Genomic DNA, 17,689 nt, shown 5'->3' with positions numbered 1-17,689 from the left:
AAACCACGATCTAATGCCCCTCACGCTGCACAATGCCCTTTGCCCCCTCAAACGCCCTTCTACCTGTCACAAACATCCCATAATAGTGAAATGGGAGGGGGTGAGAGGGCCCTTAGATTTGCAGAGCTGCTATTTTACTTTATTGGGTTACTGTCTGCAGTCCATCACATGATTTTAGAGATGAGTAACCAGCATGAAGGCCCGAGGCCTGTACCAGAGGGTGACACTGACACTAACCGGGAGAGGTTACTTACACATTTGTTTTCTGTTGTTGCTTGGTACTCTTCTCTTTCCATGTATAAAAATGAACTGATCACAATTGTAAAACATTTCATTAAAAACGTTTTAATTAAATAGTTCATTCATATTCGTCAGACCAGCCATATCTGTACAGTATACAAAAGGTGCAATATATTGTAATAGACTCTGGACATACATTAGAAAAGAAATGGAAAATAAAATGTCCTTTATGCTTTCCAACCACTGCCATAAAAAGAGTGTCCAAATCCATGATATTGTTGTTACTTCTACTGATCCCACAAGCTCAGTTCTGGTCAAGACAGCATCACTTTGATGAGTTGGGCCACCACATGGACATTCAGACTGTTCCCCAGCACCCGGTAACACTGTTTCACCGAGACATCCTCTGGAAAAGCTGACAAAACACAATCACACACACACACACACACACTATAATGCAAAACCTGTTATCAAACAAGTAAACTGGGTTTGTGCTGTCTGATCTGAAGGATGTGGTCAGAAATCATTTCAGGAACTAAGATGGATGGAGAGAAAGAGGAGAGACGTGGATGCAGATGGGCAGCTCCCTCATAGATAATCAATGCAGCGGTCCTCAATGCACTGCTCAGATTCCTCTTCCCCTTCCTCCTCTGTAGAAGTCTCTACACACAAGAGCTTTTTGAACCCCTCCCCAGAGACTACAACCTGGCCTGGCTAAGAAAGAACTCGATATCCCCATTCACCACACCAGAGACAATGCGTTTTCCTGCGGTAACTCCAGATCCACTTAAACAATTAAATGTCTTTTCCTCACAACCCCTTCAATTCAACTGGGCCTAATTGTGGCCCAAAATAATATTATCCCATATTTGGATTGCTGGGTTTGTGGTGTCACAAAAGAAGAATTAGCAGGTTTGGGAGGAAAGGTGACAGTCTCTGCTACTATACCACATTATCAGACAGTCACACAGTCCACCCCCTAAGGGTATTTAAAGGCTAATGCACTGATTACCCAGTGAGAAAGGGGTCTCGGGAGGATAAAATGAGTCTGAATGTGGTTTTTAATTCACCACTACATTTTAATGTCCATCAAAGCACCTTGAGTGGATGGAAATAGAGACGCCAGCCCTGTACCAAACTCCGACCATGGTAAACAAAATCAGGTATTGTAGGCAGTAAATGGTACCAAGCCAAACCAGATTTTGTCCACATCTAAATTTTTCTCGCTACTGAAAAATGTAAGGTTCATCAAATATTATTTTGGAGTATAAAAAAATATCTTTTTTTTCTAATTTTCCGACAGAAGGGGCGGTACTTCTACGATAGGTGTATAAGGATCTGTTTTCACCCATCATCTGACCTGCTATGCCTCTCTTGCAAATTCCGCAGAGGTCATATTACACCTGGTTACTTTTTAACTCACACAAAGTGAGAAAACTAGAAAAAGGCATCAACACTGGCAACGCTACTCCACTAAAACAACTAGTTGTTCTAACTCTTCAAACAACCGTATTAAAGCTAAAACATAGCCAGAACAGATGTGAAAGGGTCAGGCTACTGTGTGTGCACTCCATGCATGAGATGACCAGAATCAGTGAAGGCCAAACACCTCAGACCAACGAATTGACTTTGAAAAGGCAGTTGATTCAGTTGTGCTTTCCCAATATCTAAGGTTTCATTTTGTTCATGGACTTTCATCTCTGCACTAGGATTCTCTGTGTGTGTGTGTGTGTGTGTGTGTGGTGAGACTCACTGAAGTAAGCGGGAAAGCCCATGAGATTAGCAATCTCTCTGGGAGTGAAGTAGCGCAGCTTCAGTCTCTTCAGCCGCCTCAGCTTCTCCTCCTCTGGCTGCAGCTCCAGTGAGCGGAAAGCCTCCTCCATATCCTCCTCCACACAGGAATGCAGCACTGAGCCAGTGCCCTCAACATAGTAGCCATACCTGTGAGAGCCAAGAAAATCATATTGGCTAGAAATCCTCTGATTGGTTGGCCGTCTAATGCGAATATATAACCTTTTCACCGATTCAGATATTTGCACAAAATTGAGAAGATGAAATGTAATTGCTTCGCCCCTTTTCACCTTGAGGTTCACATGAAAATCCATGACTTTATGAAAATCAATAAGAAGACCTGTGAGGCTCTAGGAAAGCTAGCATGGAAGGATCTGATTGTATTCACAATGGTCATTGAGGACACCTTCCTGATACCCTTCAACTTCAACAAGTAAAGCCTGTGTTTCCATCAGTCATAAGAATCATATATAGTGCATAATCCCAATCAAAAAGGCTATATAGGGTAACCGTACCCTTTTGTGAAGCACACAGATCGTCTACATGTAGGCCGCACAATGTCCATGAGCAAGGCATAGCGCAGAAGGGTTTTAGGGGGGAGCAGATACTGCTCCATGTCTCCTCCATCTTCTTCCTGGACCTCCAGGAACTCCTGTATCCTCCTGACTGACTCATCGCTGTTCTGACCCATCTTCCTATGGGCGTCCTGGGCTGTCTCCAGCTTGTACAAGATGGTCCCATCCTCTCCATTTGTACTGTCTAGACACTCAGAGGGACAATCTGGCACCATGGTGGTCTCTGAAGAAGCATCATTACCAGAAGACGATGGAAAACTTTCCAAAATCTGCATGGGAAAACATGTCACTTTACTGAATGACCAAACATAGGGCTGCTTAAGTCATACTAAGCATATTTTTTATTATGATCACAAAATTGATCTATAAATGCTGAAATATGTGAAATATTTGTCAATTATTATTCAAACATCATGATAGAAGACAATTTAACAGTACCTCTGAGCTTATCTGGAATGTGAAGGAATCTGGAGGTGCTTTTGCTATCAGGAAATAGCGCAGTCTTGAGTTTGGTATTCCAAGCTGTGAACCAGTCAAACATCAGCACTTGATGTACAGCACTTGATGTACAGCCAAGTGACCTCAAACACACACAATTAATGTAATGAAACAACTTTAGATAAGTTTCATTAACAAAGTATGAAAAAAAGATTCCTTAAGTTATATTTTTGGGCTTTTTCGCCAGAGATGAGGTGTGGGTTCCGGAAATGACCTCAGGCCAGACTCAACCCTTGGTCCCCTTAGACCCGAATAGAAAAATGTGATTCTGTTAATTACCCTGATATATCACATGACTTGAAAAGAAATAGAACTGTGCTGCTTACACAAGTGGGTGTGAGCAGCAACTCCTGGAAGCTGTAGCCACAATCCCTGAGTGTCTTCAGCAGAGCATCTCTAAGAACAAGTTCACGAGGCAAATGATGAATTGAGCAATAAAACCAAAGTCACCAAAAACACCATCTCAGTATGGGACATCAGAGACCAAAGAAAACGACTTCACTGACATTTTTATTAAATGTCTACCAAATGTGTAAATGAAGGGAAAGGGTACAGTATGCATTCTAATCAGCCTAACTGTTCCATAAAGGCTAACTGTAATAAAAGTTCCAAACGAATCTAATTCTAATGGTGAAATTACACTTTTAATGAGTTGATTCAATTTAAGATGTCCGGGAACAACCACATTTATTTACACAAGTGCACAATGACAAAAGAATCTAAGAAGAGAACATCCTGTCCTAGGACCCCACTGGCTGACATCTGAGTTTCCATGGTAACCACATTCTCTCACCCTCCCCTTTCCCCTGCCTAAGTAAAGGAAGGAAGGAAACAGCCCAGTCTCCCGTGGTTACCTTGCACTGGATGTCTCAAAGCCTTTCACGTTCTCCAGCAGAATGAAGCGTGGCAGTTTACTTAGCCTGTAAAGAGGCAGCCTGGTCAATTTTCCCCACCATTCTTTCAAGGTCAGATACATTCCTTTTAGTTTTAAGTAAAAAAAAAAGATATGTGCACAGTCATATAGATATATTCAAAAGACCCTATTTCCAATAAAGTTCGGATGCTGTGTAAACTGTAAAGCTATCATTTGTAGATCATACAAACCCTATTTTCAATTGAAAAAAGACTACATATCAATTGTTGACATACATAAACTGTATTGCTTTTCTGAAAAACGTATGCTCATTTTGAATTTGATGTCAGCAACACCTCTCAAAAAAGTTTGGACAGGGACTGTGTTGCTTCACCTCATCACCTTCACACGTCTGCAAACTAAGGAGACCAGTTGCTAGAGTTTTGGCAATGAAATAGCAAAATTTTTGAATTCTTGAATTTCCCCTGGGGATCAATAAAGTATCTATCTATCTATCTATCTATCTATCTATCTGCTGTCATATTCTTGCCCAGTATAGGATTTCAGCAGCTCAACAGTTTGGGGTCTTTGTAATTGTTTTTCATTTTTCTTTCCTTGATGCACACAGTGGAACAGGTCTCGACTGCAGGCAGGTCATTTTAGTAAATGTACTCTTCTACTATGAAGGCATACTGTTGTAATATGTGCAAAATACAGTTTGCCATTGTTTTCCTGTAATACTCAAGGTTTTCCTGTAATACTCATTCAGCATTAATTGTGCTTTTCAAAATGTGCAAACTGCCCATGCCATAGATAGATAGATAGATAGATAGATAGATAGATAGATAGATAGATAGATAGATAGATAGATAGATAGATGGATGCTGGCTTTTGAATTGTGTACATATAGCCAAACAAGGCCAGGATAACACAGACATAGTCAAATTTGTCAGTTTAAACATCTGATGTCCATGTCCTTTTTGCAACTAAATATAGGTTTACAGGATTTGCGGATTATCACATTCTGTTTTCATTTACATTTTACACAGCATTCAATTTTTTTCCCAATATGGGATTGTAAATGTGGTTTACCATGCTGATGAGAAATAGCTAGGAGAGGAGCTACATATAAGCTTTATCTTTAGACTAGGTGGAAGTAAATACGAGAGGAGAGATTGATCTGGCTGACCTTGGCAGGAGGTCAAGGATGTACAGGAAGCTTTTAGCCCTTGGGTCAGATACATCACCTTGCAGTCCAATACTGTGGAAGAAATAAATTAATAAACACAATCTAGTTTCTTTATCTTTTAGACCTGTTATGCTGAAGCATATGATTGATTACAGATTTGGGCTAGAAACCTTTCAGCCTTATCTTATAGCGCTTAGACCATAAATTATATAATCAGTTATTACAAAAGCACTTGCATCACATATATGATATACATGTATCTACCTCTCTGTCACATAACCTACCGTGTGAAGGGTTGACATGGGGGACTCATCAAAATCATGTCAAATCCCAATTTGTCAAACTCGTTTATAGTGATTCCCTATGAACAACAACAGGAGACATGTCAGGCCTTCCACTGCCAGATCACCTTATTGATGATTAGCCTGTCTGCCAATTCTAGTCTAGGTGTACAATGTATTATACAAGTTGGGTGATAATGTCTGCTGTGTTCAGTGGCCTACATATCTGTAAAAGAATCCTGAGAAGGACCTTGTACAACTGTCACCTTAATGAACTCTGCAATTACGAGACTGTCATGAGATGCAGTCAAGTAGTTCAGTAAAAACAGTTAGCAAGCAAAGTCCATGAGACCTATGAATCACTTTCTACTATTTAAATGGATGGTATTTTCTCCTTCCCTCAATTTACAATACAATTACATATAGAGCTATAGAGCTACATGTGAGCAACGTTCTTCCTCTCTGTGTGGAAAAAGAGAGTGTGTGTGAGTGTGTGTGTGTGTGAGAGAGAGAGATAGAGAGAGAGAGCGAGAGAGTTTGTGTAAGAAGCTTTTGGTGGTGTAATTATCCTTCAGCTGACCATGCAACAACAAGGAACCTTTACCCAACACTAAACATCCAAAGTTATTCTTTTACTCAAAACATCCAATTACAGTGTGTGTCATGGGATGTATTGGGATAGGTAAAACAGGAAAAGTTTATGTTTTGCAATATACCAGCAGTAGATCATCTTGTTAAACATACACCCACACAGAGAATTATATTTTTAAGGTCATATCACATCCACATCATATCTGACTAAGTCTTTCTAGGTAACATAATCCCATACTTAGCTAGACAGAGACATTTTCTCAGAGATATTTTTACAACTCACTGTTTTATTATTCTTTACATGACCACTCTAACTTCCATAAGGAGTCCAGGATCAGAGAGGTCAAAATGAGGCCTAATACTCATTTTAGTACTGATGGAAACTGATGACTGACTCACCTCGATGGTCTTGGGCAATAAAGTGGTGTTGGGGAAATTGTGTTTGTAAATGTGATTGGCTGTTGTATTGACGTCCACAGCAGCCACCACTTCAGCCATCACTCCACTCTCTGAAAAGTTTGAGCAAACCAGAATAACCATAAGTGGAAGGGTCACTCAGTACTTTGAACATTTGATCAACACATTACATAAATGTATATAATGCATACATCTACCCAATGTAAAGTTAATTCATATTCCCAAGAGATCTAAAAGTATACTATCTGATGTGCCATATTGGGTGGAAGTAAGATGACAAATGTTGCTGTGGATTTTGTCCATAAACAAGTACTAAAACGAGCAAATGATTTCCATAAAATGCCAATGTCCTCTCGCTGAGTAACTTGCATTCTTCCTTAAAGGAAACAGTGACACCTGTTGTAACTCTACCCCAGGTGTGAAGTGACAGGTCAATATAGCCTAAAGTTACACAGTATGCTTTGCCTGCTTCCGCAGCTGACTTTACTGAGACACTTTCCGACGACATTCCCATCGCGTGACATTGCACCAAACATGCATCGCTTTTCGATTCTACTCTCAACACAGAGCCCTATTCCAATGTGGCCATGACCCACACGAAAAAGCTAATCATCAAGTCTTGTCAGGTTTGTTAGTTAGCTAGTTAGCTGGCTGGCTGGCTCGCTGGCTAGACTCGAAGTTCATGCTCAGATACGGCTTCTCCGCGTTGCTAACTTAAAGCTGTTGTATGTTTGATAGTGGTAAAAGAAGCTTGCCTTTCAATGCGTAGTGCATTCCACCTATCCCACTGTATAATTCTAATACACGCAAACCATCCATTTCACAATCCAAACAGTCTGAAGCGCTAGGGTCCTCCTCCTACAGCTCAAACTAGCCTACTTGTAAACAGTCACACGTGGGTACGCTTCAAGCTATACTTCCGTCTGGATACAAGAGCCACATGAATGGTTCCGGATTGAATTACGCACCGCCAAATGCTTGCCCGTTAATTTGTTAGATACTTATTATAATATAAGGCTATGTCAATCTTTATTATTAATATTAAGTGATAGGCCTAGAATGTATTAGTCTGATGATTTTTCAGGTTGAGGCTTTGCATAAGTCTTGTTTTGTGAGACGTCTGTCCTTCTAGGCTAATTTGGATGTGCCCCAAGCAAGTTTCCACAGTCATAAGTCTCCTCTCGAAGCAAGAAATGTAGACTGGTGTTTTTTTGTGTTTTTTTCGTTTACCTTAATTAGATCATGCTAAAATCAGATTTCACACAGGAAACAAGCAATGCAATTTAATGTGCTCAGAAAACTAAACAAGATATAGGCCTTAGTTAGATCGCAAATCTGCTACACCACATTGTCATTTAATGACTTGAATGCCTATGCAAAATGTCAAATGCAAATGTCAACAACGAATGCGCAGTGAAAAATCAAATACTTTTTATTTATTAAAGATAGACTCCACCTGCCTTTGTCCCAATATGGGATCGAGAGTTTCATGCCCCACCCAAGCCTTCGTATCAGCTGTGGTTAACTTACGTAAATGCAGTTGGCCATTTGTTGTGTGGAGCTTAACCACAGGCTGCTGGTTCTGTCAGTCACTCTCTCTGCACCGTTATGTTATTTGCATAGGGAGGGGAGTATAAATCCGCTCTCACACTCAGCATCAGTGTTGCTGGGGCAGTAGTTGATTTGTGCGCACGGAAAGCTGGTAGGAGGGAAGTATACGCGATAAAAAAGAGAAGTAACTCAAGCACTGAAGGATTACAAAATGTCAAGATCCACGGTCCAGTCCTCTTACAATAGGATGTTCGGTAGGACCGAGCAGCGGCCCTCCATGACTCGTTCTACTTACTCAAGTCGCCAGTACTCCAGTCCAGTACGCTCTTCCCGGACATCCTACAGCGTGTCGTCCGCTCCCCCTAGCATCTTTGCCAGCAAGACCAGCAGGCTCCGCAGCAGTGCCATGATCAAACTCAGCAGCGATAATGTGGACTTTGCTCTCTCCGATGCCATCACAGCGGACTTCAAAGCGAACCGGACTAATGAAAAGGCAGAGATGCAGCACCTCAACGACAGGTTTGCCAGCTACATCGATAAAGTTCGGTTCTTGGAGCAGCAGAACAAAATTCTCATCGCAGAGTTGGATCAGCTTAGGGGCAAAGGTATGTCCCGCGTCGGGGACCTGTATGAGGAGGAGATGAGGGAGCTGCGCCGTCAGGTGGACCAGCTTACCAACGAGAAATCCAGAGTCGAGTTGGACCGGGACAACTTGGGAGATGACATCCAGAAGCTTCGTGAGAAGTATGCATGGTTCTATCTATAGGCCTAATATTTTAACACAACTATAGGAAGCGTGAAAGTATGCGCACTGGAAAGTACATTTTGTCCTGTCGACAAAAGACTGTAGTGTAGTAACCTAATGTAATCTATTGGATGTCGTTGGTTATGTTCATCAAAATAATCGCTGCCTAAGATGTAGTCCAGTATTCTGTATCTCAAAGGTATATGAAAGAAGAAAGCAGGCTATTTTGTTTTAAATCACATACTGGAGCCTGGTATTTGAAAGAAGAAAGCAGGCTATTTTGTTTTAAATCACATACTGGAGCCTGGCTTGGTTTTGCTACCTGGTTCAAGTTCTGCTCTGATAGAGAAATTAGGATTGTGTGAATTAGCATTGAATGAAACCTTTACATTTTACTCCTAGTGCCCGAAGCTTTTACATTTATTGTATTTCGTTTCCATGAACGTCCTATAGAAACGTGGGTTATTTGTGTAGGTCCCTACCATAGGAATATAGGCTAGTCTGTTAAACACATGCAGAAGTGGGTGTGGCTCATACAACAAACAGTTCTAACACTGTCAGATGTCATTTGCAGGCTGCAGGATGAGATGCTTCAGAGAGAAGATGCTGAAAACAACCTCCAAGGCTTCAGACAGGTGTGTTACAGTATGTGTTCACTCCAAAGCATGGTGGGGGGGATGTAAAATTATCTAGTTAGGTTGACAGCAAGGCACACCTTTGAATAGTTGCTGTTATTCTGCTGGCTTGAAGTCAGCTTAGTTCAAATTCCATCCATCTCAGTCACCGCTGTCAAGCCAGGCAGACACTGTGGCCCAATTTGAGCCCAGATCAGTCAGTTAATTACATTAAGTCATTCCCATAACTTTTGATTTAATTGGCTGAATTCCTATAACAACATTATTTTCCCACAATGCATTTTTTGAGAAAGCACAGAATGAATGAAAATGTAAAAACCAAACCAAAGTTTAAGGGTACTGCTTGCCATATTTTTAAGTGTACTGAGCGTTGATGTAGATCCTGAAAGAATGTACAAAGTGCAAACATCTGTTGGAAGCTGTTCAACTGAGGACGACGCCCAGCACCTAGGAAACTGGCAGGATCTGGTCAGGCTGCCACCCAGTGTTGGTTTGGCCAGCGCCATTTAAAAGGGCTGCTTTGTGGCAGCAGGAAAGCGGCTTCTCCGTCGGCATTGTTTCAGAGCTGATGAGGAGAGGGGGGTTGTGGGAAGATGACAAGGCAAGCTGTTGTTCTGTGTGTGTGTGTGTGTGTGTGTGTGTGTGTGTGTGTGTGTGTGTTGTGTGTGTGTTTGTGTGTGTGTGTGTGCGTGTGTGTGTGTGTCTAGGGGTGGAGAGGTTGGGACTGAAGAGCAGAAACAGTGAACTAAAGGCCTCAACCATTGTCTGTCAAGAGGGCCTACTGTGTAGGGCAAGCTGCTGACTTTGTGAGGAGATGTACTGGCTTCTAGTTAACTAGGACTCCACATCAGCAAATAGCCAAGTTTTTATTTTGTTTCTACATACCAGTCACACTTAGCAGATTGTCATCCCCAGATCTGTGCTGTACTGTTGTACAAATGTGGCGCTTCCTGTGGCTGTGACTTCCTGTGAATAATAACAGAAAGTCACAGAGATGGTGCTTAAACCTACCCTTATCTTGGCCATTCTTCTGTGAAAGGGAAAAAAATGCCCTATCCCTTTTGGTTTTCTCTACATGCAACATTACATATTACCTATCAATTTTTTTACGACCAACAGAGATTCTTCTGTGAAAGGGAAAAAAAAATGCCCTATCCCTTTTGGTTTTCTCTACATGCAACATTACATATTACCTATCAATTTTTTTACGACCAACAGAGTTATTCAATTCAGGGTGGTACTGTAGTGGTTGATAAATTGAACTCTGGATGAAAGACTGTAAAGTTCAGCCTTAACCCTGGGTTTTGGACTATCTGTCTCACTTGTATATTCTGTTTGTGTTACACTTGTCTCTGTGTGTGTGGTGTGCGTGTGTGTGTGTGTGTTTGGTTGCAGGATGTGGATAATGCGGCCCTGGCCCGTCTTGACCTGGAGAGGAAGGTGGAGTCCCTGCAAGAGGAGATCATCTTCCTGAAGAAGCTTCATGATGAGGTGAGGAAGGACACAGAGCCGGCAGGCAGCCTCCCCCTGCGCCGCTCCAACCACCTGACCCAAACACCCTGTCTCTGTCTCTCCTGGAGCAGGCTGCCTTAGGTCAGCCAATGGCTGACAATCTCACCGGGAGTTGAGAGCATAATGAGATTGGCGGGTAGAGTGGGTGGGGCACCGCCATGGTGATTATACGCTCAACGGAAGCGGCAGTATTATGTCAGAGGGATAAGGAAGGAAAGCAGCTGTCTTCCCGAGAGGAGACTGTTCATGTTTAAACATCCTACCCAGGAAATGCACGGGATAGAAGACCAATTAATTTAATTTAATGGGCTAAAAAGCCATTGGACATTATGAGGACAGTCAGTCACCAAGTTACATTGTTTTGTCTTACAGTATCACTGTTGTTTGTAAATCCACAAGATAAAACCTTACTGAAAATCAAATCTCTGTAGAAAAACGTAGGACAAAATCAGGAAACATTTTCTTGAATATGCATGAGTGAACCAGGCATGTGACCTCTCATTCCCTGTCATAATACCCCACATACCCACAACCCAGACCATGTCTTAATAATCCATCTCTTTCTCTCTGTCTCTGCAGGAGATGTGTGACCTTCAGGCTCAAATCCAGCAGCAGCATGTTCAGATTGATATGGATGTGGCCAAACCCGACCTGACCGCTGCGCTGCGGGACGTCAGACTGCAGTACGAGTCACTGGCTACCAAGAACCTCCAGGAGTCCGAGGACTGGTACAAATCCAAAGTGAGTGTGTCAGCATACACATGTGTAAGACCGTGGGGATGATCTGTCTCTCTAGAGGCAGTGTGGATACATTCAAGTGGCCTTCTCTAGAGGATGTGTCCTTAAGTGCGGAGCAGATGGTGTGCTTGGGCCACCATCAGGCCCTGAAGGACATCTGGACACTCTGCGAGAACAAAAGACGTTTCCTACCCCCATCCTTAAAAAGCATAGCCTAATTAGGTTATTGACCGGCTCCATTGATTTGCTATTTCAGTCTCAGATCACAATGAGAGGTGAAAGTGTGACCTGGGAAGAGTCTGCTGCCATGATCTTTTGTCTGCGAGGTGGTTCAAAGGAATTAAATGGTGGCATTTTTCCAAAGGAGATCAAACCCTTTTTAGCATGTGTAATCCAGGGAGCGTGTATCTCTCTCTCTCATTCTGTGTGTGTGTGTGTCTGTCTATTCTCTCATGATGCTCTGTCCTTTAGTACTGTGCTCTGTCTTTCTACTTATATATTGTGTGTAGAAGAAGAATAAGGAGCATGAATAGAATAAGTGTCATTTTACTGTAAAGACTAGATATTATTATGGACATACACTATGAAGTATTTTCTTCATCCACAGCGTTTTATATTGCCATAAGAAGATACAGAAACACATACATTACATTATTGCTTTAATGCTCTCTCTATCTCTCTCTGTCTCTCTTCTGACCTCTTTCTGTGCAGTTTGCGGACCTGTCTGAAGCAGCTGCTCGTAATACTGATGCCATCCGTCAGGCTAAGCAGGAAGCCAATGACTATCGCCGACAGGTGCAGGCTCTCACTTGTGAGGTCGATGCCCTGAAAGGCATGGTGAGTCAGCCACCACCACCATCAGCATCCTTTATCCTCACGCATGACAACTAGTGCCACCACCACCATCAGCATCCTTTATCCTCACGCATGACAACTAGTGCCACCACCACCAGTATCCTTTATCCCACCACCATCAGCATCCTTTATCCTCACACATGACAACTAGTGCCACCACCATCAGCATCCTTTATCCTCACACATGACAACTAGTGCCACCACCACCATCAGCATCCTTTATCCTCACACATGACAACTAGTGCCGCCACCACCAGTATCCTTTATCCTCACACATGACAACTAGTGCCACCACCATCAGCATCCTTTATCCTCACACATGACAACTAGTGCCACCACCACCATCAGCATCCTTTATCCTCACACATGACAACTAGTGCCACCACCACCACCAGCATCCTTTATCCTCACTCATGACAACTAGTGCCACCATTGGAGCGGAAAGAGGGCTCCCAAAAGAGATGTAAGTTTGGAGGTTGGGGGGGGGCTTGCTAAAATTGAACATGGTACAAGACTCTTATGCAACCGACATTTTGCTTTGTCACGGTCATGAACAACGTGAGTCGGATGAAGTTGAATAGTGCAGATCAGTTAAGAGCAAATAAGAAAGGAAATTCTATTAGTGCTACAAATATTGAAACAAATATTTATATAAAAAATAATGTTAGTTTGAACTGTACTTTCTTTTCTTTACCTTCAGAATGAGTCACTGGAACGACAGATGAGGGAGACAGAGGACTGCTTCTCCAACGAGGCGGCTGGTTACCAGGACAACATTGTCCGCCTGGAGGAAGACATCCGTAACATGAAGGATGAGATGGCACGCCACCTGCGCGAGTACCAGGATCTGCTTAATGTCAAAATGGCGCTGGACATTGAGATCGCCACTTACAGAAAACTGCTGGAGGGTGAAGAGAGCAGGTGAGAATCTGCCACAGCGTCTCTCTGATCTGCATTACACCGTGACCGTATGAGATGCCATCTTTGCCACTTGAAACAAGTTTTAAGACTGTGAATTCAGTGAATTCAGGCATGTCCATATCCCTTTTGACTATTTGCCTATTTTTGACTATCCTATTTTGACACAATTATGATTCTCTCTTCCATGTTCTCACCTTTGCTCTTTTTTTCCTTTTCAGAATCACCACTCCATTGCCCAACTTCTCTTCTTTTAACTTGAGAGGTAGGTATTGTTATTGACACAATAGTGCATACATGACACAACACCTTATTCTTCCTCTCAGAGATCTTCACAGCCCTTATAGGGCAGTCTGCTCTACTGCATACCAGAATAGGTCAGACACAGTTTTCAAGCCTCTGCTCTTAAAATCTCCTGAATTATAAATGAGTAACAGAAGTCTGCACCCAGAGTGATGTAACTCAGAAATGGACCAGTGATTGGGCCGCTTACTCTCTTACTTACAGCCTTTTGTATTATCATAGGTTCTACACAAAAAACATCTCATTCCTTTCATTTTTAGAATCCATGATGGAAGTCCATGGAAGACCAATGATGGACACCATGCATAAGAAGGTGCTGATTAAGACTATTGAGACCAGAGATGGAGAAGTGAGTGGATACAGTACCCAGCACCAAGACAATAGCAGAGGACATGACATTCAAATCCATTACACTAGCATTTACTGTCCAAAATAATGTGTCTAGAGTCTAAGTAATGTTGCTTGAGTTTGGTGCATGTTCTGTGCCAGTGAGTTGAGTTTCAGGCTGCTATTTTCCTTCTTTTGTCTCTCTGTTGACATTTGTCCCTGCTAATCATCACACGTCTCTCTATGTCGGAATCCCCTCAATCCCCACAGGTGATCAATGAGTCAACCCAGAACCACGATGACCTGGAATGAGCCGCATGTGTCACCTGTGATGAAGAGGAGGATGGAGAGTCTGAATAGGGTTGGGGAGGGGGGTGCATGAGGAGGCAGAAACTGAGGGAAAATAGAGGGATCAAGGAACGTCAATACATATGTTGTTCATGTGAAACTTTCACTTAAAAGTCAACAAAAAAAGACAAAAAATAAGAAAAAAACAGCTTTAAAAGTGCCTTTTTTGACACGCTAGAAAGATTGGACCAGTGTTTTGTTAGGGTAGAGCAAAGTAGGCACTCTAGAGCAGCAAACCAAGCAGCTTTACTGAATGTTCTTGTTTACCACGCAGTCTCTAGTTTACCCTCCACGAGTTAAGGCCACAGCAATACTTTTGAGAAACAGTTTGTTTTTTTACTGTTACCATTTACCAAAATTCTAAATGAATGAAACAAATGTTTTGTGTGCACACCACGACTGTCTGTGCTTCTACCAGTCAATAAACTTTTGAAAAAAAAACAATGTTAAGAGAGCTTTCATTTGGACCGTAATACAGCATAAATGCATGTTTTGCATGTTTTCTTTATTACTTCAGTGTAATACCCTGAGTGCATCTGTAATAATTCATTATACATCCGTCTAATAATTCAGGAAGATGTGGTCTAGATGTTACACTTTTAACTATTCATTGTCTTTTGGTAGACAAGTCAAAGTTAATTTTTTCATGCTTCAAAGACAGAAAACATTTATGAGGCTGTGGGAGAGGTGATGATGCCTCTTCACAAGTGCATGCCATGCATCTACCAGGGGCACTGAAGAAAAACCTTTAAATCGTTTTTCTTGACCAGCATCCAAACTGGCATTCCAGGTTTAAAATTGCTTTCTTCCAGCCAAAGCCTCTCAAAGGGAAACAAGTGAATGACCACACAGTTTCAGCATGCACCATTGTCATATGAAGGGGCTTAAAGTATTTTATTTCGCCCCCACAATAAAGGGATTAATGGCTGTTTTGGAGCAACAATTCATGACATAAAATGCATAATGACCATCTTGAATACCCACAAAAACAAAGATGCACTGGCTAGGTAAAGGTGAATGCAACAGGAACGGTGAAGTGTGCAGCCATTGCAGTAGCTGTCACATGTCACATGGTTCCAGAGGCTCCGTCCCACGACAGCTGGAGACCCCAACTCTGGAGAAATGTGCTATTCGCCTTATTCACCGGGTGGCCAGCACGAGGCTAAGGGGTACACTAGCCATTACACCTCAGTCCAGCAGATGGTGGTGGTAATGTACTCTGTTTGCAAACTGCCAAAAAAAAGCTCACCAAAAAGAAGGTGGGGTTCACTGGCCTGTTCTTCAGTGAGTTTTTGGCAGTTTGCAAACAGAGTGCATTACCACCATCTGCTGGACTTAGGTGTAATGGCAAGTCTACCCTTTAGCCTCGTTCTGGCCGCCGGGTGAATAAGGCGAATAGCATTTAGACTCCCATGACATCCATGACTGAATTTAGGGAGAAAGATATTAACCGTCAGAGAGAGGTGATGATGTGCTGTATGTACGCAATTCATTATTCAGTATTATTAACCACACTACAAGTAAATAATTAAAATGTCCCTGAAGCCCTATTGTATTATAGGCTACATTATGGGGACACCCCATTGTGTCTTATTGACATCGGCAATGCAAGCATGGCAGTTGAAAGTCAGCCTGCAAACCTGGTGATTTTGGTTGGAAACTGTGATGAATTCAGGGACTGAATAAACTGTGTTTACTTACGTTTAGCCTCCACTACATCCATGCCCAAGATGTGCCGCCTGAAATGCACGGCTACATAAACAAGTCTTGCACACAGGAAGAAAGCTGTTAGGTCTTTTTTTACATTTTATTTTATTCTTGTAAATAAAATAAAATGTTCTTTGCATCATGTGAAGCAGACCTGTTGGTTACAACATAATAAACCATTTTAAATGTAAAGCATCCAATGCATATCGGCCCCATGTGTCCGAACACGAGCATCATTTCTAAATTTTGTCCAAACCCGACCCGACCCATCGGGTCCCGTCGGGCTCGGGTCGGGTAGCCACACTCTAACACATACACAGATAAACCTCCTCCCCCAAACACTCATTTAGCCCTCCCACACATATACCCCCAATATGAGAGCGTATGTTTTAACCTATGTAGTGGCATCCATGTTTGTCTGTTAGGATCCTGCCTGGATGGAGTGACTTTGTGCCACCCTGGTGGCAACTTTGTGTAGTGTCCTGTGTGTGCTGTGTTTGCCTGGTTCCCCATGTGCTTTGTGTTACCTGCCTGGCACCTGTCTTTGTCTCCGCCCCATCTCCTTATTATGACCGCCGCCAGCGAAGCTAGCAAAGCAGTCATATAGTGATTGTTAAAGTTTTTTTTTTTTTCCCGTCATCTACTTCCTGAATTTTTGGTCAACGATACCCGATACCCACTAGACTTTTACGGAAAAATTTAGTTTGGTCCCCGGGGGCCACTTCCCCCCCACGCTGGGCCCCAGGAACCGCAAAAAATGCAGTTTTTCCTAAATAACTACCTGAACTGTGGCACCGAGGATGAAGAATTTTTTATGGTATGTTGGTCTCAAGGGCCCACATCAACCTAGCCCATAATCACTCATTTGTGATTTACACCCCCCGGTAAAAAGGAAAATGCAATATCATTCTGCTTTCATCGCCTCTCTCTTCAGCTAAGATGTTCAGAACTGCACCAAATTTTATGTGTATGATTAACCTGACATTATCTGGGGGTATACCCCATATAGTTTCGTAGAATTTCATCCATGGGGGGGGGGAGGTCTAAAAAATTAAGTTATGTGTACATTTAGTGACTGTACACTCATTGGGCTGTAGATGGTGGTGCACACATATACACATGCACACACACACAGGCACGCACATACTATCAGTATCGGCAATTAGAACGGCCGATACATAATTACAAATTCAGTAGGATTAAAGGAAAACCAAAAACCAAAAATCATTATTTGGCTGCATTTTAGTCGTTTGTCCACCAGATGGCGCATCGTTGCAGTGAGACATAATTTTGTTGGAAGTTAATCTAAAGTGGGTTGGAAAGACACGCTTCCTAGCCTACAAGGACAACACTGTAGTTTACCGCAGAGAACGTCTAATAAGGGTAGGATGATTTTCACATGAAATGTAATTCCCATTTCTTCTTGAAGCCAAAATAAATCTGAGAATGTTTATCAGACATGCTTGGTTTTAACTGCAGGTACGTTAATCTTATACAAGTTGTATCAATAGCCTACGACCTAGGTAAAATAATGTTAGGCCTACTGTTAGCCAAGGCCGTAGTCATGATGTCAACATTGGGGGGGACCAAATCTGTGGTGGGGTCTGAGGGCCAT

The 17,689-nt window shown here is 42.3% G+C and overlaps 2 protein-coding genes across 2 annotated transcripts; one reads left to right on the top strand and one right to left on the bottom strand.

Annotated features, from left to right (window-relative positions):
- Nucleotides 1–329: 329 nt before the first annotated feature.
- trdmt1 (tRNA aspartic acid methyltransferase 1) lies at nt 330–7,345 on the bottom strand. Its single transcript, XM_048266068.1, has 10 exons — nt 7,191–7,345; nt 6,418–6,527; nt 5,431–5,507; nt 5,147–5,218; nt 3,959–4,024; nt 3,431–3,500; nt 3,045–3,128; nt 2,547–2,875; nt 1,994–2,181; nt 330–655 (listed from the first exon to the last, which is right to left on the bottom strand). Exons 1-10 carry the CDS (start codon nt 7,252–7,254, stop codon nt 555–557), a joined length of 1,161 nt encoding a protein of 386 aa, XP_048122025.1. The 5' UTR covers nt 7,255–7,345; the 3' UTR covers nt 330–554.
- A 677-nt stretch (nt 7,346–8,022) lies between these two features.
- On the top strand, nt 8,023–14,807 carry vim (vimentin). Its single transcript, XM_048266067.1, has 9 exons — nt 8,023–8,730; nt 9,306–9,366; nt 10,762–10,857; nt 11,458–11,619; nt 12,328–12,453; nt 13,172–13,392; nt 13,611–13,654; nt 13,953–14,041; nt 14,290–14,807. Exons 1-9 carry the CDS (start codon nt 8,198–8,200, stop codon nt 14,329–14,331), a joined length of 1,374 nt encoding a protein of 457 aa, XP_048122024.1. The 5' UTR covers nt 8,023–8,197; the 3' UTR covers nt 14,332–14,807.
- Nucleotides 14,808–17,689: the final 2,882 nt, after the last annotated feature.

Source organism: Alosa alosa, chromosome 16, assembly GCF_017589495.1.
Source record: "Alosa alosa isolate M-15738 ecotype Scorff River chromosome 16, AALO_Geno_1.1, whole genome shotgun sequence".
NCBI lineage: Eukaryota > Metazoa > Chordata > Actinopteri > Clupeiformes > Clupeidae > Alosa > Alosa alosa.
This window is presented reverse-complemented; position numbering and strand designations above follow the sequence as displayed.

Coding starts and splice junctions, on each gene's coding strand:
- trdmt1 (XM_048266068.1), bottom strand. CDS start 7,254: ATGGATGGTTTGCGTGTATTAGAATTATACAGTGGGATAGGTGGAATG. Junction 4,025..5,146: donor ATCCTTGACCTCCTGCCAAG/GTCAGCCAGATC, acceptor GCCTCTTTACAG/GCTAAGTAAACTGCCACGCT. Junction 2,876..3,044: donor CATTCCAGATAAGCTCAGAG/GTACTGTTAAAT, acceptor TTTCCCATGCAG/ATTTTGGAAAGTTTTCCATC.
- vim (XM_048266067.1), top strand. CDS start 8,198: ATGTCAAGATCCACGGTCCAGTCCTCTTACAATAGGATGTTCGGTAGG. Junction 11,620..12,327: donor AGGACTGGTACAAATCCAAA/GTGAGTGTGTCA, acceptor CTTTCTGTGCAG/TTTGCGGACCTGTCTGAAGC. Junction 14,042..14,289: donor TTGAGACCAGAGATGGAGAA/GTGAGTGGATAC, acceptor CAATCCCCACAG/GTGATCAATGAGTCAACCCA.